Genomic DNA, 21,117 nt, shown 5'->3' on the forward strand with positions numbered 1-21,117 from the left:
ATGTATTACATACACAGTTGTGTACCTTGCTTGTTTCACTTAACAATGAATCTTAGAAATCTTTCCACAACGAAACATAGTTTTCTCAATCTCTTTTACAGCTATAGTAAATTTCACTTTATAGACATGCCATTATTCATTTAACCAATCTCATATTAATGAACTTCTAGATGGAGTCCAAAATTTTGCTGTTACTAATAGTGTAGTGAGTAAACATGAACATTCATTATTTTCCATTTGTGTGAGTATATCTGTATGATAAATTCCATATGGATTATTTTCTAGACTCTGAATGTTTTGGTTGAAGTTTTGGTACAGTTCCCAAGTTGTACACATCTTTCTTTAATTAGAGAAACCAAATTTGTACACAATACTCTAAGAATAATCTGCCCAGTGCTAAATACAGCAGGATTGCTTTTCTCCCTTTTTGTTGTTACAAATCAGATCTGCCAGAATTGTAAGCCCTTTTAAAAAATGTCCTAATGACTATTCCAGAAAATAAGTTTATTAAAAATAATTATCTCACATTGCTGAATATTAAATATCTGAGTGCCAGGATTTCCAGTTGCTTTACTTCTATTTCATTTTAGACTTTTTCTCTTTAATACGTGTGTTCTTTGTTTTGGTTCCCATCTTAATGAATGCAATGCATCTTAGTCCACTTTCTGCAGTTAAAATAGAATACTACAGACTGGGTATTTTATTTTGTAAAAAATAAGCTTATTTGGCTTCTGATTCTGGAGGTTGGGAAATCCTAGAACATGGTACCAGCACTGGACAAGGGGCATTCCATGACAGAAGGCAAGAGAGCAAGTAGGCTTGTGAGACACAGAGAAAAAGGGGGCTGAACTTATCCTTTGTCAGGAAACAACTCCTGAGATACTAACCCACTCCCCCAAAACAACATTAATTCATTTATAAGGCCCGGGCCAAGTTGCCTCTTAAAAGCCCTACCTTCCAATACTGGTATACTGGTAATGAGTTTTGGAGGGGACTTTCAAACCATATTAAAAGGGTTTGATTAAAACCAAGGCTGCCCAATACACGGCAATGAAAGCAATTATGAATAGGGAGTAGAATGGCAAAATAGATAATTTTTTTCCCCAAGACAGAGTGTAGACCAGGCTGGAGTGCACGGTGTGATTGCAGCTTCTGCCTCCCAGGTTCAAGTGATTCTCATGCTTAGCCTCCCGAGTAGCTGGGATTACAGGTGTGCACCACCACACCCAGCTAGTTTTTTCATATTTTTGTTAGAAACTGGGTTTTTGGCAGGGTGCGGTGGCTCACACTTGTAATCTCAGCACTTTGGGAGGCCAAGGCGGACGGATCATGAGGTCAGGAGTTCAAGACCAGCCTGATCAACATGATGAAATCCCATCTTTATTGAAAATACAAAAATTAGCTGGGCATGGTGGTGTGTACCTGTAATTCCAGCTACCAGGAGGCTGAGACAGGAGAATTGCTTGAACCCAGGAGATGGAGGTTGCAGTGAGCCGAGATGGCACCACTGCACTCCAGCCTGGGCAACAGAGTGAGACTCTGACTCAAAAAAAAAAAAAAAAAATATATATATATATATATATATATATATATATATATATATAGAAACGGAGTTTCACTACGTTGGCCAGGTTAGTCTGTAACTCCTAGCCTCAAGTGATCTGCCTGCCTCAGCCTCCCAAAGTGCTGGGATTACAGGCATGAGCCACCAAGTCTGGCCAAAATGTTTTTTTAACTCTCAAGTGTGTATGGTGGAAAAATGTTGTGAGTTAAAATATTTCATCTCATTATCAGATCATATGTCTCACTTTTAACTTTAGAATATACAATCACCTTACAAATACAGAATATTTTTTGGCCCTGGAATTTGGTAACTGTAGCCTATCAGCATTTGAGGGTCAGATATTGTCAATTGCTTGAGAATTCCCAGTTTTCTTTATTGTTGATTAGTGCTCAAGGACTCAAAGTGACTCAGTGGCAGAAAGAAATTACTACTAACTGTAGGATTTTGAGGTATTTACTGAACATACACAAGCCAATTACACTGGGTTTGTTTTTGATAAGAGGTGAAGATAAATAATAAAAAGCCAGAAACAGCTTCCAAATTTCATTAAACTACTGAAATTGTGTCACCATGATTTTTTCTAGGTCTTAGCTGTCTTTTCTTTTCTTTCTTTACTTCCAAATGTCCTTTTGCTGGAATTGCTCAATCTGGGGTAAAAGGGACTTAAAAAAAAATATGTCCTTGTATTTCCTCAAGGGAATGGCAAAAAAAGACAGTTAGCAGTTTAAGAAACCAAGGCAGAGGTCTTGGATAACACATAAATTAGATGAATGGTTGAGAGCTGATTTTTTTTGTTGTTGTTGTTCTCATAAGACACTGAACTTAAATTAGAATTGACACATAACATAGCTGAGTACAGAAAACAACAGAACTCATGATTGAACCCCCCCAACAAAAATTTATAAAGAACTAAGCAAATTGTTATTAAATAAAGAATCAGGTGGCTACCCATCCTTTACCTGTTCTTGAAGGCAGCAATCCTTAGGTCTGCACGCCCTGCACCGTCTGTCACTGTAAATTCAACCTCATACATCCTGAAAGCGTCAACCTTAATTTATCTAGGGCAGCAGCCAAGAGCAAAGATTAAAAACAACCACTGCAAGAATAACTTCTCCTTGCAAAGATGGGTTATTGCTCCATACATCAGTCTTTATGACTTGAAACCGTTACAATCTTTTTATTTGGTGATGTTAACTTGATCTTGTGATATTCAAGTATCACTTATCCTCACCTAATATGTCACTTCTTGACACATGTGCTGTATAGTTTATCTTTGCCGTTCTCTGTGCACTTCAGTGTAAATAAGTTCTGTCAGATCTGAAAGGTTGCACAAATCTCAGTGATTCGAGTAATGGACATGCATTTTTTAATTGCTGGTGTTAAATATTCAGTTGTGTCTGCCTCTCATAGTCTCTTCTTTTAGGGACAACCTCTCACTCTTAAGTTTCATCCCTAAATGCTTTTTAGTATGCATCTCAAAGGGAAAAAGACGAATATTTTATCACATAATTACATCTAACAATGATGTCAATTCCATAATATTTTACCTTGACCATGTAACTTAGTGTGAGAATACCAGCAAGCGCAGGTGACAACAACTCTGGTTTTCTGAAAAGATGTGAAGCAAATCTGGCCATTCCAAAATTAGCAGTATCTGAAGGCGTGATGGTGGTGTTAGTCACCACGTAGTGATCAGCGCCTTGCCTCATCTGCAACTTATCTGAAAAAGGAGTGAAATACCACTTGCTACAGTAGATCTGGAAACATCTCAAGTCTTCGGCAGCCTCCATCATGTAAATGTACCAAGGAATTTAAAAGCCGAGGTTGGGATGAATGTTTCTGGATTGCTGGATGCAGAACTCTTTTTATCTCAAAATAGTACAGGCATCATCAAAAGTCCCTGTAGGGCAGGCATCCAGGAGCTGCTTTGAATGCTGCTGACTGTGCTTTTAAGGAGGTGTGCCAGAAATGGGAGCATGAACAACCTCTCATAAGAAGTCAGGATAGAGAGAACTACATGAAAGGGCCTCCAAAGTCTGGATACCAAGTCACTCTTTGAGAGTAAGACTACTGAGAATTGGCATATACTTTTTAAATTTTTTATTTTAATTTTTTTGAGACAGGTTCTTGCTCTGTTGCCCAGGCTGGAGTGCAGTGGTGCAATCATGGCTCACTATAGCCTTGACCTCCTGGGCACAAGCAATCCTGCCACCTCAGACTCCCACGTACCTGGGACCACAGGTGTGCACCATCACATCCGGCTAATTCTTTTTAAATTTTTTTGTAGGGATGTTTCCTAGGTTGGTCTCAAACTCCTGGGCTCAAGCAATCCTCCAGCCTCAGCCTCCCAAAGTGCTGGGATTGCAGATGTGAGCCACCATATCTGGCTTAACATATACTTTTTTCTTTTCTTTTTTTTTTTTTTTTGAGACGGAGTTTCGCTCTTGTTACCCAGGCTGGAGTGCAATGGCGCGATCTAGGCTCACCGCAACCTCCGCCTCCTGGGTTCAGGCAATTCTCCTGTCTCAGCCTCCTGAGTAGCTGGGATTACAGGCACGTGCCACCATGCCCAGCTAATTTTTTCTTTTGTATTTTTAGTAGAGACAGGGTTTCACCATGTTGACCGGGATGGTCTCGATCTCTTGACCTCGTGATCCACCCGCCTCGGCCTCCCAAAGTGCTGGGATTACAGGCTTGAGCCACCGCGCCCGGCAACATATACTTTTTTCAAGTAATCATCCTCAGAAGTAGTAGTAAAAATTGGGGAAACAGTCATTGCCAACAAATAAACAGTAAAATATGTGGTAATGTTTAAGCAGTATGTGTCTAGTCTAGTACTTAGAGGGCCAGTTCTGAAAAGAGGAAGACCTGGGTTCAAATGCTGTTATTTCTACCTACTTGCTACGTAATGTGAAACAAATTATTTAGTCTTAATAAACCTTGGGAAGTCATTGTGAGTATGAAATTAAAGTTTAGTAAAGGGCTTGGTGCAGTGGCTCATGCCTGTAATCTCTGCACTTTGGGTGGCCAAGGTGAGAGTATTGCTTCCTAGGAGTTTTAGACAAGCCTGGGCAATATAGCAAGACCTCATCTCTATAAAAAATATAATTAAGTAAAGTAATTTAATTTTTCAGTTTTTCAGATACCTTGATATTGGAAAGGATGTTTGCCAAATAGCTACTGTGAGTATTCTGGTCTCTTAAAATGTGTAACTACATTGTTAATTGATGTATGGCTTTAGTTCTACAGGGCAATCTCTTTTGATTTTGACTATCTTGACATAGTACTTCAAGGGATTCCATGAGATCAGATTTCTGACTTTCAAAACAGAGGACTACCACATGGCTAAGAGTTTCCACTTTTAGGTATATACTCAGGATAAATAAAAGCATACGTCTGCACAGAAACATGTGTATAAAGGCTGAGGCAGGCAGATACTTAAGGCCAGAAGTTTGAGACCAGCCTGGCCAACATGGTGAACCCTCATCTCTAATTTTTTTTTTTTTTTGGAGACAAAGTCTTTCTTTCTTGCCCAGGCTGGAGTGCAGTGGCATGATCTTGGCTGGCAGCCTCTGCCTCCCTGGCTCTCCTGCATCAGCCTCCCAATTAGCTGGGAATATAGGCACCTGCCACCAGCCCAGCTAATTACTGTATTTTTAGTAGAAATGGGGTTTCTCCATGTTGACCAGGCTGATCTCAAACTCCTGACCTCAAGTGATCCGCCCACTGCGGCCTCATAAAGTATTGGGATTACAAGCATGAGCCACCACGCCTGGCCTGGTGAAACCCCATCTCTATTAAAAAAATATACATAAAAAAGTTAGCCGGGTTTGGGGGCACATGCCTGTAATCCCAGCAGGAGGCTGAGGCAGGAGAACTGTTTGAGCCTAGGAGGCGGAGGTTGCAGTAAACCAAAATTGTGCCACTGCACTCCAGCCTGGGTGACAGATCTGATATTGTCTCAAAAAAAATCCATGTGCACAAATGTCCATAGAAGCATTATTACTACTATATTTATTTATTTTTAGAGGCAAGGTCTCACTATGTTATGCAGGCTGGTCTTGAACTCCTGGGCTCAAGCAGTTCTTCTGCCTTGGCCTCCCAAAGTGCTGGGATTATGAGCACCAGCCACCACACCCAGCCAGAATCATTATTCTTTTTTTTTTTTTTTTTTTTCGAGACAGAGTCTTGCTCTGTTGCCCAAGCAGGAGTGCAGTAGTATAATCTCAACTCACTGCAACTTCTGCCTCCCAGTTTCAAATGATTCTTCTGCCTCAGCCTCCCAAGTATTTGGGATTACAGGTGCCTGCCACCATGCCCGGCTAATTTTTTTAATTTTTAATTTTTAATTTTTAGTAGAGACGGGGGTTTCACCATATTGGCCAGGCTGGTTTCGAACTCCTGACCTCACGATCTGCCCTCCTCAGCCTCCCAAAATGCTGGGATTACAGGTGTGAGCCACCGAGCCCAGGCACATTATTCTTAATAGCCAAAAAGTGGAAACAACTCAAATGTTTATCTGAACAGATAAATTAAATGTAATCTAGGCTGGGCACAGTGCCTCATGTGCTAAGAGTTTGAGACCAGCCTGGGAAGCATAGCTGGGTTTAGTGGTACATGCCTGTAGTCCTAGCTACTCGGTAGGTGGAGGCGGGAGAATCGTTTGAACCCAGGAGTTAGAGGTTGCAGTGAGCTATGATGGCGCTGCTGCTCTCCAGCCTAGGTAACAGAGCAAGACCCCATCTTAGAGAAAAAGAGAGAAATGTAGTCTAGCCACATATTTAAAAAAGGAATACTATTAATATTTGGCGATAAAAAGGAATAAAATAGTGATACATTGTACAACATGGTTAAACCTCGAAAACATTACGCTTAGTGAAGGTCACAAAGGCCACATCATGATTCCGTTTTTAGGAAATGTCTAGAAAAGCAAATCTGGGCCGGGCGCAGTGGCTCAAGCCTGTAATCCCAGCACTTTGGGAGGCCGAGGCGGGTGAATCACGAGGTCGAGAGATCGAGACCATCCTGGTCAACATGGTGAAACCCCGTCTCTACTAAAAATACAAAAAATTAGCTGGGCATGGTGGCGCGTGCCTGTAATCCCAGCTACTCAGGAGGCTGAGGCAGGAGAATTGCCTGAACCCAGGAGGCGGAGGTTGCGGTGAGCCGAGATCGCGCCATTGCACTCCAGCCTGGGTAACAAGAGTGAAACTCCGCCTCAAAAACAAACAAACAAACAAACAAACAAACAAAAAAAGCAAATCTGTAGATACAGAGAGTAAGATCCATGGTTGACTGATTAAGGCTGGAGGAGGGAGGGTTGAAGGGAAATGGGGAGTGGTTCCTAATGGCTACAGTTCTTCCTTTTGGTGTGAAGAAAATGTTCTCAAATTGATTGTGGTGATGGTTGCATAACTCTGAATATACTAAAAACCATTGAACTGTACACCTTAAATGAGTGAATCATATGGTATGAATATGTAAACAAAGTATGGTATATGCCAAGGTGGGTGGATCACCTGAGGTCAGGAGTTTGAGACCAGCCTGGCCAACACGGCAAAACCCTGTCTCTACTAAAAGTACAACAATTAGCTTGACGTGGTGGCAGGCTCCTGTAATCCCAGTTATTCAGGAGGCTGAGGCAGGAGAATCACTTGAACCTGGGAGGCAGAGGTTGCAGTGAGACAAGATTGTGCAATTGTGCTCAAGCCTGGGCAACAAGAGTGAGACTCCATCTCAAAAAAAAAAAAAAAAAAAAAAGTATAGTATATGTCAATAAAACTGTTATATGGAAAACAAAACAAAACAAACAACAAAGCAGGAATAGACCTTGGGGTCTCCCCAAACCCCATTTACCTATTTACCTATGAATCTCTGCCTGAGAAGTAAGCTGGGCTCACTCTCTGCCATTTCTTTTCCTTTTTTTTTTTTAAAGATGGGGCCTCACTCTGTCACCAAGTGAGTGCACTGGAGTGCAGCCTCCACCTCCTAGCATCAAAATCTCAGTCTGTCGAGTAGTTGGAGCCACAGATGCACACCACTATGCCTGGCTGATTTTAAAAAAAAAAAATTTTTTAAAACAGAAACAGGGTCACATTGTTACCCAGGTTGGTCTCTAATTCAAGTGATCCTCCAGCCTCGGCCTCCCAAGTGATGGGATTACAGTTGTGAGCCACTACACTTGGCCCTTCATATATTTCTTAATTAAACAAACACCATCAATACAGATGAAAAGATAATATGATGTGTTAGTTTGATCTGCATCTTACCTTCAGCTCAAAGATTTTCAAATTGAATTTCAAATTTCAAAGTAATTTAAATTTGAGGGGTTTCATAAACTCTACTTAATAAGCAAATATTCAGTAATGTGCAGAATAACCCATAGAGAAGCAAAAAATAAAGATGCTATGAAGGACATTTAGGAAAGAGAGGAAAAGAGTACCTGGTGGCCAGCCTGGCAGCAAGATCTAAACTAAACTAGTGTTGGGAAATACAGTAATTAACGTTGCCCACTGCGTACTGGACACCCTTTCCCCAATTCCCCCTTCCTATTTGATTTTGTTATCTACCCTTCCCACATCAATCCCACCCTCAATTCCTTGGGAGGTCCCAGTTGACTGAAGGCACTCGGCACATTTTGTTTGCACCCCCTCTTCCCACCACCATTTCCTGGTTACTGACTCAGGGGTGACTATGTGACCTTGTTCAACCAGAGAATGTCAGGACTCTTGTTGGGAAGGGTGGGCAAGAAGGTATCTTTTCTTCTGGATAATTTCCTGTGCAGATGTAGGAAGGGGCCTGCAACTATTGTGAATGATCTGCCATCAGCCTGTAGGTGAAGCTTTCCCAGGAGGCGCAAGCACTTCACAGAGCCGTGAGCTGAGGTCCTAACAGAAACCATGCCTGATCCCTGCCCCTTTAGGCTTTTCCAGTTATGTGGGCCAATAAACACTGCTTTTCTTTAGATCAGGTTGAGTAGACATTTCTATTATTTACAGCCAGAAACATCCTGATGAGACAAGTGCTATTTATAATTTTCATTAATTCATTCTAAGTGAGTTAATATCTACTAAGATGCTTAGGACGATGCCTGGCATGTATGAGTGCTAATAAGAGTTAGTTATTGTTATCGATACAAATGTTAGTGTTACAGAATGAAGACAATAATGGCTGCCCTGTCTATTTAACAAGGTTGTGTGTATGTATGTATGTACGTACATATGTGACACAGTCTTGTCTGTCACCCAGGTATCATAGCACCACTGAAGCCTTGAACTCCTAGGCTCAAGGGATTCTCCCAATCAGCCTCCCAAATATCTGTGACTACATGCATGCACCACCGTGCCTGGCTGCTATTTTTATTTTTAGTAGAGATGGGGTCTTGCTTTGTTGCCCAGGCTAAGTTATTGTTGGTAAGATCAAGAAAAACAAAATAAAAGTGAAACATTACTCCCTCCATTATAAACATAACACAGATTCATTATAGAAATATTTTTAAAAGAATAAAACAATCACTTATAATCCCATTATCCCCCAAAAAATATGTTGGTTCATTTTCTTTCAGTCGACTTTAAATTCATAACAGAAACTGTTCTACAGATGCAATTCCTCTATGACTTTCAAATTTTTGTCATATCTTATAAACATTTTCCATAATTTATTCTCATTTGGATTATTTTCCTAGGATAGAGTCCTAGAAATGAAATAAGTGAGTCTTGTGTGGTTCTTTTAAAAACAAAATGAAGTGATGGGTACAGAAGAAATTTGAAAACTCAAAAGCGTTATACGAACATGAGCTTCTCTTTCCCTCTACTTGCACCACAACCATATATAACCAACCAGAACTACCAACTGTCCTGTACCAAGCCCTTATTATATGCTGTGTGCTGAACTAAACATGTAAGCACTTTATTTATTTGTTTATTTATTCCACTTAGTCTTTCTAAGATGCCTACTAAAAAGCTGGAATTATCCCATAGCTGTCAAGGACAAAATCAATGTCCCTTAGGAATCCTCTTCTCTCTTGTCATTCTTATATGGCATCATGCTACTTCCATGTTAATACCCACACAGATACCTCTGCCTGGCTGAGCACCTGTTAACCATAACCACCTTCTTTGTCCAGGTGGCTCCCACTTTTCCAAACTCAGTTAAAGCATTTTTTCCTTTGAGAAGTTTTTCCTGTTATCATAACACTTTTTAACACTAAACTAAGAGCCTTTATTAAACAAATTGAGATTAGGAAGCACAAGCAAAGTATATTGAACTTTGTAGGTGCCATATAAATATTGAATTAATTCTTTTTTTTTTTTTTAAGAGACAGGGTCTGCTGTGTTGCCCAGGCTGGCCTCAAATCCTCCAATTCCTATGCTCACAAGATCCTCTCACTTCAGCTTCCTGAGTAGCTAAGGCTACAGGAGTGCTACCGCATCTGGCTCTTAGAAACTCTGTCTCAAAAAAAAAAAAACAAAAAAACAACTTAGGAACAACAATAAATGAAAGAGATGAAGGAAGCTAACTAGACAGGGCTATATACAAGGACAGTTTCTCTAGGAGGGATTTGAAACCAGAGGCAGTTTTTCTGCAGAGCTAATGCAGAGTAAACTTCCAGGCCACTCTTTGCCCCAGTTTCTTCCAAGGCTGTGGTAAGGACCCTAGCAATCTCACATTGTTTGTCTTTAAGAAGGCACCTGACATGTGTAAGGTTTAGGACTTGCAAAACCTGTTTTCAAACTTGTAACCAGTTTATGAGCAAAACAAAACTTCTATATGCACAAGATGTTTAAAGGTTTTTTCCTAGCATTTAATTTTAGACATGTCCACATACCCAGATTGTAATCAGTTAAATTAATATTATCTTTGAAACGAAAAGGTACTCTTGGGTCAGATTCTTTTCCATATCCCTGCTTTGGCATCGAATTTGGGGACCCTGTATTGATTTTAAGTACTTGAGATTTTTGTCTATTTAACTTATTTGATAAAGTCAGTTCCTTGTTCTAGTCTAGATCAGTAGGAGGTAGAAGAAAGGCACTATAAATGATTTAAATCTTAATTATCTGTTAATGTGGTAAAAAACATGTGTATTATATAAGGTTAAACCAGTTCCGCTTCAAGCAACCGCATTGCGTCCCTCTGAGAAGTGATTCCACCTGCTCAGCACGGGTGGCAGACAGAACACAGAAGCACCCTAAAGAGCTGGGTGTGATGGTACACGCCTGTAATCCCAGCTACTCAGGAGACTGAAGAGGATTCCTGAAGTCCAATGAGTTCGAGGCTGTATTGCATCATGATTATGCCTGTGAATGAATAGCCACAGCACTCCAGCCTGGGCAACATAGTGAGACCCCATACCTAACAAGTTTAAAAAAAAAAAAAGAAAGAAAAAGCCTGGGCATGTTGTCTCACATCTGTAACTTCAGCACTTTGGGAGGCCAAAGCTAGTGGATTCTCGAGCCCAGGAGTTTGAGACCAGCCTGGGCAACATGGCAAAATCCCTTCTCTATAAAAAATATAAAAATTAGCAGGGTGTGGTGGCACATGCCTGAAGTCCCAGTTACCCGGTAGGCTGAGGTGGAAGGATCACCTTAGCCTGGGAAAATAGAGGCTGCAGTGAGCCATGATTGTGTCACTGCACTCCAGCCTGGGTGACAGAGTGAGACCTTATCTCAAAACAAAACAAAACAACAACAACAAATCAGGGAAGAAAAAATAGAACATAAAGAAAATTCAACCTGAGGCTGATTTTTTAAAAAAGTGTTCTAAGTAGGAGAGAAAGATGTGATGGATAAATAACTCTTTGACTCCTCTTGAGTCACATTTTTATAGAGGCTACTCTGTTTATTGTTAAGCATGTGATTTTACAGAATATCACAAAATCTTAAAATGCAAGCAAAAAGAATGGCAAGCCACTGATATATTTTCATGTATCCACTGAAGGCTGTCTCAGACTAACATTTCCCAATATTTGGTGGGGAGTTGGTTAGCATGATGTGATCAGGAGACCATATATTTCTAAGTCAGTAAAACCAGAATTCAGTTTCCTTCTCTGCTAGTACTGGTTTTGACAAGTTAGTTAGCCTCTTTGAGCCTCAGTTTCCTCATCTGTAAAATGGGGTTAATTCACATTTTACAAATCTCAACTGTGTCTCTTTCATTTTCATTTTTTTCCCTTCCACCAGCGCCTCCTTATCAGTGACAAACAGGAGCAGCAACAGTTCTCCACCCACACCCCACAAGAGCTACTCTCCTGGTTTTTGCTCTTTCAGCAGGGAATATCTGGAAAGAGACGACTATACTTGTTAGCTCTCCTTCCTCCAAGCCACTTACACCTTTACATCCTGCAAATAGCTTTTACTCTCTCAAAGAAATGACCAATGACCAAGTTCAATGATCTCCAAGTTCAGTGGTTCTTTCTTAGTCCTCATCCTATTTGGCCTTTTCTGGTTTTTTGACTCTAGGCTGTGGTGATAGACACTGGTTGAAGAGAACAGTAACATATCCTTCTGGTTGCTTTCTACCTTTCTCGTTGCATTTCCTGTTGGCTATCTCATGCAGTTAACTAATAACCGTTCAGAAGGTAACTCCCAAAATTCTAATTCTGATTCCAACCTCTTACTCTACTGCATCTCATGCTGAAGATTTTGCTGGCATTTTACATCTCCACCTTCCTCTCAACCCCATAATCTTCTTGTTTTTCCTATTTCTGCCAATGGCATCATCATCAGCACCATATTCTCCCAGGCCTATGTTCCGAGGTTAAAATTCTCTTTATCCCTCCTTCTTTCTCCTGTGCTCTACTCCGCCGACTCCCCTGTCCAGTGACTGGCCAAGACAATACACTTTACCATTTCCAACCATCTCCTTTCTAATTCTACTCCATCGCCCTGAGTTCTGCCCACATTTTCTCTTTCCCCAAGATCACAGTGGGCTCCTAGCTGCCTCCTGGACTCCAGGCTCTACTGCATCCCTCCTGTAGCTCTCACACTAATTTTTTTCTTTTTCCTTTTTTTTTTGCCTGAAAGCCAACTCTAATTATGTTCTTGTCCAAAGGTTTCTATGGCTTCTCAGTATCTTTTCTGTAAACCCACCAACCATCCTGCCTTAATTATGAATTACAAACCCTGGGCTCCAATTAAGTGAAACATGACTGGCGTGTTCTCTTCTCTCATGTTTTTTCAGTGCTATGCTTTTGCTTGCATTGTTCCTTCCATGCTTCCTGTCCTCTCCTTGACACTGCCTGAGCACATCCTGTACGTGTTCCCAGGAAACCTCAGATAGCCTGTCCTCTATGATCCTCACCTGGTGTCCTCACACAGATGTAACCAACTTCCTCTGCTCTTCCTAAAAAACTTCCCTTCTCTTAAGCCATTTATGACTTTCCACCCACTGCTATGCTTATGCACACCCAGGTTTTAGCTTCTCTGATAGTTTGTAAATTTCACTTAGTTCTGTGTTCATTCAGGAAATATTTTTTGAATACCTGTTAAGTACAATCACTATGCTAGATTGTGGAGGTACAGACATGAACAAGACATGATTCTTCCCCTCAAGGGACTTGTGATATAATTAAGGAAACTGAAAAGAAAATAAACAATTAATGCATAGTTTACACATAGTATGACAGAGTTGTGTACATAGAGAATGTTAGGGGAGCAAAAAGGAGATGCACCAAGCTCAGCTTAGAAGAAGAAAGGGAGCAGCAGAAAACCTCCATGAGCAGGTGACATCTGAACCAAGTCTTAAATACTGCATCAGCTGCGGATGAGGGGGAAAGGCAATCTGGGCAGAAGGAAGGAGATATTTCAAGGCTATCAGCTATAGGCCAAGGCATAGAATTGATTCATGCTTATTTCCCATACCACACGGGTTCTAACACATGTACTAAACCAGGAACATTCCATTAGAAAGTATTCACAATTCTGATTTGCAATGAAAAAAAAAAGAAAAAGGCAATGGCCAGGCGCGGTGGCTCACACCTATAATCCCAGCACTTTGGGAGGCTGAGGCAGGTGGATCACAAGGCTGGGAGTTCAAGGCCAGCCTGGCCAATATAGTGAGACCCCCCCGTCTCTACTAAAAATATAACAATTAGCCAGGCGTGATGGTGTGCACCAGTAGTCCCAGCTACTTGGGAGGCTGAGGCAGGAGAATTGCTTGAACCTGGGAGGTGGAGGTTGCAGTGAGCCAAGATCAGGCCACTGCACTCCAGCTTGGGTGACAGAGTGAGATTCCATGTCAAAAAAAAAAAAAAAACCTATTAAGTTGCCAGAAAGTTATGTTATCCAATTTTTAAATTTCAGGAGGTGACTATCCTAACTTTGTAGTTGTTAAATGTTTTCTCTTTAGTGAAATGGTGGTGCTAATACAGTTATGTTTTAATTTAACACATTTATTTGGAAAACAAAACAAAAAACAACTGGTAACTTAAAATTAATTATTCCACTTAAAAAGTGTTTTTTCCAGTCATGATATTCAAGAATTAAGTAACCACTACGTTAGAGCATCAGTTCTCAAGAATATTAGTGGGTTAGAATTATTTAGAGAGCTTTAAAAATGTATGCCAATTTATTTTTTATCTTTTTGTTTTGTTTTGTTTTTGTGAGAGAGTTTTATTCTTGTTGCCCAGGCTGGAGTGCAATGGTGTGATCTTGGTCACACGCAACCTCCGCCTCCTGGGTTCAAGCAATTCTCCTGCCTCAGCCTCCTGGGTACCTGGGATTACAGGTGCCCACCACCACGCCTGGCTAATTTTTGTATTTGTAGTAGAGACGGGGTTTCACCATGTTGGCCAGTCTGGTCTTGAACTACTGACCTCAGGTGATCCACCCACCTTGGCCTCCCAAAGTGCTGGGGTTACAGGCATGAGCTACCGTGCCTGGCTAAAAAATGGATGCCAATTTCTTTAGGTCACCCTAGCATTAGAGATTTAAAATTTCTGACATTGGGTTTTTAAATATGCCTTTTTTTTTTTTTTTTTTTTTTTTTTTTTAAGACAGTCTTGCTCTGTTGCCCAGGCTGGAGAGCAGTGGCGTCATCTCGGCTCAGGTTGAAGCAATTCTCCTGTCTCAGCCTCCTGAGCAGCTGGGACTATAGGCACGAGCCACAATGCTGGGCTAATTTTTTATATTTTTAGAAGGGACGGGGTTTCACCATGTTAGTCAGGATGGTCTTGATCTCCTGACCTTGCGATCCACCCACCTTAGCCTCCCAAAGTGCTGGGATTACAGGTGTGAGCCACCGTGCCCCGCCAAAAATGTGCCTTTTAAAAAATAAACTCCTGGCCGGGCACAGTGGCTCATGCCTCTAATCCAAACACATTTGGGAGGTCAAGGCAAGAGGATCACTTGAAGTCAGAAGTCTGAGATCAGCATGGGCAACATAGTGGGGGGAAAAAAAAAACTAAAAAAAAATTAGCTGGGTGTGGTGGTGCATGTGGTGGGAGAATTGCTTGATACAAGGAGGTCAAAGCTTCAGTGAGCCGTAATTATGCCACTACACTCCAGCTTGGGTGACAGAGTGAGACTGTCTCAAAAATAAAATAAAAACAAACTTCTTAGTTGATTTTGAAAAGTATCCTGATTTGGGAGCAATTATCCTAGCTAAGTGTACCTAGCCTGAATAGATATTGGATAAAAAAATATCAAATTAATGTGAGGGTTCTGCTCACGTTAAGTATACATTTAGGAAAATCAACTTTGCTTTTTTTTCAACAAGGAAATGCACACATCTTAAGTGTGCATAGAAGAGAGCTGATTTAGGAGAAAGTCTGATTCTTTTTTTTTGAGACAGAGTCTCTCTTTGTCACCAGGTGCCAGGCTGGAGTGCAGTGGTGCAGTCTTGGCTCACTGCAACCTCAGCGTCCCGGGTTCAAGCAATTCTCCTGCCTCAGCCTCCCGAGTAGCTGTGACTACAGGCATGCGCCACCACACCCAACTAATTTTTGTATTTTAGTAGAGATGGGGTTTCACTATGTTGGCCAGGATGGTCTTGAGCTCTTGACCTCGTGATCCACCCGCCTTGGCCTCCCAAAGTGCTAGGATTACAGGCGTAAGCCACCGCACCTGGCGAAAGTCTGATTCTTAAGAAGGTACAAGAAACAGGAGGTTGTTTTATTTTACCTTATTTTTATGTTTTGGAGACACAGTTTCACTCCTGTTGCCCAGGCTGGAGTGCAGTGGCATGATCTCAGCTCACTGCAATCTCCACCTTCCAGGCGCAAGTGATTCTTCTGCTTCAGCCTCCCAGTAGCTGGGACTACAGGTGCCCGCCACCACACCCAGCTATTTTTTTTTTTTTTTTTTTTTGTATTTTTAATAGAGACAGGGTTTCACCATGTTGGCCGGGGTAGTTTGGAGCTCCTGACCTCAGGTGATCCACCTACCTTGGCCTCCTAAAATGCTAGGATTACATGTGTGAGCCACTGCACCCAGCCAGGAGGTTATTTTGGGGCCTTTTGCTTTTATGCACAAAATACAATAAAATGAAAACATACTACTCATAAGCCTTGGTAACTGACATGAGCATATTTGGGATGAAAAATTACTGTTTGAGAATTGCAAGACCAGGTATGCTCCTGTCAGTGTCATTCAATAAAAAGACAGTAACATTTTAAAGTCCAGAATGTTGATGAATGGGACTATCAGCTCTTAGAAATGATCCTTCCATACTTTGAAAATACAAATAAACTTCTTTCAAGACTTAACTAATTTTAGATTGAAGACCCTTTAAATCATGTTCTTGTATTTCTTTGTACTATCCCCATGATATTAGAGCTCAGTCTTGAAGATACAGTCTCCAAAGCATGAATATCCACGCCACAGCTCTAAAACTCAGTTGTCTCACTTGATTTTCTCTGAGCATTTAGATTAACAGAATTTGAGATCCCTGAGTTTAAGGCCCTGATTTTGTAGGTGAGGAAATCTACCCCTGATTCACAACAGAATGGAGATTGATACTGTTGTATCAATTGATACTGTTCCCACATACTTGCAGATGAACCTGCACTTGGTAATACATCGCTTTATCCTCCTGCCCCTTACATTGAAGTCACTTCATGTTTTTCACTATTGTACATTCATTGTAAGTTGAATCACACAAAGTGGTGAAGTGAAACAGGTTTTAATATTCACATTTGACAGAGAAGAGAGTTCCTGAGGTGGGAGGTAGGGGGCAGAGAGTGTGAGAAAAAAGCAAGCTCTCTGGTGTCTCTTCTTATAAAGGCACTAATCCCATCATGACCTTCTACCTCCACGACCTCATCCAAACCTGATTAGCTCCCAAAGGCCCCATTTCCAAATACCATCACTCTGGGGTTCAGCGCTTCGGCACACACGTCAGCAGTGGGGACGAAATTCCGACCTAGCAAGAGCCAACTTCATCCGATTCCAGAACTAGCATCAGCGCCCAAGACAACTGGGTTCAATAACACCGGGCAAGCATTTATTGAGGCCTGCACTGTGAGGGGCACTGCAGCATGACACACCCGAGTCTTGTCAGCGGCTTGAGAGAGGTATGGAAATAACTAGGGAGCAAGTGCCACAGTGGGAGACAGCCCTCTGAGCCTTCTGAAACGATGATGTTACAGCTAACTGAGCGAGGAAGAGCGAAAATGCCTCCAACAGGTAGATGTTGGGGAGAGGGCATTGCAGGCGCAGAAACAGTGTCAGGAAGGGCTGTGAAATGGAAAGGTGTCGTCTTGGAGGAATGGGGCAGAGCCAGTTTACCCACAGGGAACTGGGCACGTAGGAGTGCTGCAGATTAAGGCTGGGAAGTCCCGGGCTCTTCTTACAGCCGCACTCCGTCTACTCCGTGGACATCTCCTTTCTATTGTCAGCGTCCTGGAAGCAGGGACGGTGTTCTCTCTGTATTTAGTGGAATCTAAAGGGACGAGTCCAGGTCTCTCAGAGGCGGTACCTAACTCACAGGCTACTGAAAGGAAACAAGGCCAGCGGAGCCCTGGCGGTGGCGAGGCTGTGCCAATTGCTAAATGGGGCAGCAGGACGTTTTTCTCCAGTGAAGTGGAAATGCCGCGGAGCAGGAAGGCAGAGAAGCAGGTCTCCCGCTAGTGCGCCACAACAGAAGGAGCAGCGTGACCTCTTCCTAACACACGAGGAAGGGGGCCTGGGCTGTGAGGCTGGCGTGGTCCTTGCACCCTTGGTCTCCATCCCTGACCCGGGCGGCCGCTGGGAAGGAAGGGTCGGGAAGAGGCCTAAGGACCGGAGGCCGAGCGTGCGGAGCGCGGCCGGCTCAGTGGCGAGAACCTGGCCGAGCGGGCTGGGCGGAGCAGCACGGGAGAGGCGCACCCTGCGCCGGGCTCGCGGGAGGAGGGCAGCTGCCTCCCGCCGTCCTCCGCCTGCTTCGGGGGACTGCCCTTGGCAGACTGTCCCGGACTCCTAATTCATTCTGTTTTCAGTAAAACCATCTCCAGAACCAAAAAGAGGGTGGTACCCAAAGGAGTCTGAAGAATGCCCCGTAGGGGCGGGGAAGCGGGGCGTGCCCGTATCAGGAGGCTACAGGCTAACGGACGAGCGCGGCGGGGACACACAACTGTGCCGAGTGGCGGAGGCCGGAGCCAGCCCCGCGCCCGCAGAGCTGCGGCCCCGGACCCACCGCGCGCACGCCCCCGCGCCCGGCGGCCACTGGGTCCAGAGCGGGGGCGGGGCCTTCCGCGGCCGGGGGCGGGGCCAGGCGGGGGCGCGCGCTGGACCGGGCGGGAGGAGCAGGCGCTTCCATTCCCTGATTGGGTCTGGACTGCACGGAAGGCGGGGTCTTGAGGGCTTCTGCGGGCTGGCATTGGAAGCCGCAGAGGGAGGGAGTGGCTTTGTGAAGTCAGTTCCGGTTGGTGTAAAACCCCCCGGGCGGCGGCGAACGGGCTTCAGATGCTTCTGGGTCGCGGTGCGCTGAGCGCCGAGCCGGTGTGTGTGTGAGCTTCAGAGCCGCGCGCTAGAGCGACCCGGCGAAGGATGGCGGCCACCGGGACCACGGCCTCCGCAGCCACGGGCAGGCTCCTGCTTCTGCTGTTGGTGGGGCTCACGGCGCCCGCCTCGGCGCTGGCCGGCTATATCGAGGTGGGGACCGGAGTGAACGCCGGAGCGTCATCTCCTTCGTTCGCCGGGGGAGCGCGGCCTGCGGGCGGGCTGCGGGAACCGAGGTGGGGCGGGCCGGGCGCGCGGCGCTAGGGGTCCGGCGCTGCGGCGGGTCTGGCGCGCCCTCCCCCGCCCGCCCCTGCTTAGCGCAGTGCTTAGCGCTGGAGGTCGGGCTGCCTCCGACGCAGCAGAGGCCAAATGAAAGACGTCGAGGCTGCGGGGGGCGGCGGGCCGCCTCTGCCGCCCCAGCCCCCAACCCACCCGCGGCGCCGCCACCTCCTCCGGGGACCCCGCGCCGCCCGGGTGCTCGCCCCGCCCTCCCCCGGGACAATGCGAGCCTTTGCCTGGGCGCTCCCCTCCGGACGGAGTCCGCGGTGCGGCTCTCTCCAGGGGTGGCCGCTCGCGGACCCCGTACGCTCCCTGGCGCGGCTCCGGATCTTCGGCTCCGGGCCTCCCACCTGCGAGCGGCGGACTTCGCCTTTGTTGCCAGGTGGACGCGGCCCCGGCCTCTGCGCGCTGCGGGGATGCTGCGAGCCCCAGGGGAGCTCCGGCGCCCAGCCGCCCGCTGCTCCCTCTGCCGCCCGGGGCCGGGGCGCGGACGCGCATTTTTAGTGGCGCTGTTTGCCTGCGTCTGTAGACGGAGGAAACCCACTCTGGATGCGTTGACCGCTTTCGTGAGGGTTTCAGTGAGCAGGGAAGGTGCCAACGAATGCATCTAAACTCTTGGAAAAATTGTCCTCTTCGGTGTCAGAATTCTAGCAGTGGTTGTGCTTCGAGGTCGCCTCCTGAGTATCCCCTATGCGAGGAGGCGAAGCGGCGGGGGCGGCCGCTGGAGGGGTCGGGGTCGGGGTCGAGGTCGGGGGCTGCGGGGTCTAAGGGCCCTTCGGCGCGGGCCGCCTTGGAGGAGCCCTGCTGTGGCCAAGGGAGACAGCGGGCTAGATCTTTACTTCCCTTCTCGAAATAGTGCTTGAACTGCTGGAGTGGAATGTGTAGTTCTGGTGTCGTTTATTTCTTCTCCCTTTTTGCCCTTTTAAAAATTAGTTGGTTTCTGCGTACTTAGCTAATTTGAGACACCTGAGACTGGATTTGATTAAATAGGCATTAACTGAGAACTTTCTTTTAAAGACCTCAGATTTAGAATATGTTTACTTCTACAGAATGTTCAAGTATTTCCACGGGTAAAATAAATTTAATAAAAAACCTCTGATGGAACGGCTTAAAACCTTTGTATTCATCCTGCTTAAAGCTTTGTGACTGCGAGGGTAAGAAAGGAGTTCAGCTTTGAGAAATAGTAAATGTTTATCTGCAGAGGATTTTAGATTACGATTGAGTCTGCACGCAATGGTCAGAGTTGTATCTGTGATCCCTGGTATGATGTCACATGAAAACAGCTAGGTGAGTGAGATTGGGCGGGGGGAGAAAAAAGGGATTTTATATGGAAGATGGAACTTCATTAGTGGATCAAGTGTCAGAACCCATCGTTCACACTGCACCCCACTTCCCACTGGTAGGAGTAATTTCAGTCAAGCATTAGTGAATTCACAGTAAAGGACTCAGCAGTTTTAAGTAATGCGTTAATACTTGTGCAGAGATTAAAAAAACAAACAAACCCAGAATTCATTGTTGTGGATTAAATTTGATTGTTAGCCACAACGTTGCTCAGTTGAAAAGTATGGCTGAACAAAGTAGGAATTAAACATTTCTGGCAAATGGTTTTATGGTAACTCCCGTTCTTTGGAGCTGTATTTTTGCTCATACTGACTAAACGATCTTTCAAGGGGCCTTTTGTCAAGCTAGCAGAATTTTATTCATATGAGTATCATTTGATTTTGTTTATTTGCTGTCAGGCAAGGGACTGCGGAAGCTTAATTTAGATGAGAATAGCCTAAATCAGGATGTCTTTGGGAAGGCCCTGATTGAGATTAGCCAAAGGGATTCTGGCCAAATCCCTAATCAAGTTGCTTGGCACAGAATTATTGATTGGCATCTTTAGTGTTGCTTGGTGTTGACTGAATTAATCTCTTACACCTGTTTAAAAAGAAAAAATTCACCTCTGGACCTCAGGGTCACTTCCTCTCTTAAATCCGAGACAAGTTCTCCTGTGTGCATACACATTTGGGACCGAGACAGTATTGTGCTGGAACCCTGCATACTATGCAGTAGATGACTAGGCTCCTGAGAACCAGAACTTGAGTTTGTTCTGCCACATTTGAAAGGAAGAAGGCCATTTGGTTGCCAGTTTTCAGGAAATTCAAACCCAAATTAAAGGATGACAACTGAGGCAGAGTAGAGAAGGCTTTGTGTTAGTATTTCTGACGGGTAGTATGGCAGGTGTCTAACTGTACGTTGGAGAGAAACCTTGGTGTGCTTCTGATAGGAATATCGGTTTTGTTTGTTTGGTTTTTGTTTGTGTGTTTGTTTTAAGATGGAGTCTTGCTGTGTTGCCCAGGCTAGAGTGCAGTGTCGGGA

General features: G+C 44.3%; 1 protein-coding gene across 4 annotated transcripts in view; it reads left to right on the forward strand.

The window, feature by feature from the left end:
• The first annotated feature begins 18,421 nt into the window (after positions 1–18,421).
• Positions 18,422–21,117, forward strand: part of APLP2 (amyloid beta precursor like protein 2) — a 75,225-nt gene continuing 72,529 nt past the window's right edge. For all 4 annotated transcript variants that reach the window (XM_039470413.2, XM_039470414.2, XM_039470415.2 and 1 more), the window contains exon 1: positions 18,422–18,630. In XM_039470413.2, coding sequence (XP_039326347.1) covers positions 18,526–18,630 — 105 coding nt within the window. In that variant the 5' untranslated portion in view covers positions 18,422–18,525. The remainder of the gene's footprint in view (positions 18,631–21,117) is intronic.

The sequence above is a fragment of the Saimiri boliviensis genome, chromosome 6 (genome assembly GCF_048565385.1).
Source record: "Saimiri boliviensis isolate mSaiBol1 chromosome 6, mSaiBol1.pri, whole genome shotgun sequence".
Taxonomy (NCBI): domain Eukaryota; kingdom Metazoa; phylum Chordata; class Mammalia; order Primates; family Cebidae; genus Saimiri; species Saimiri boliviensis.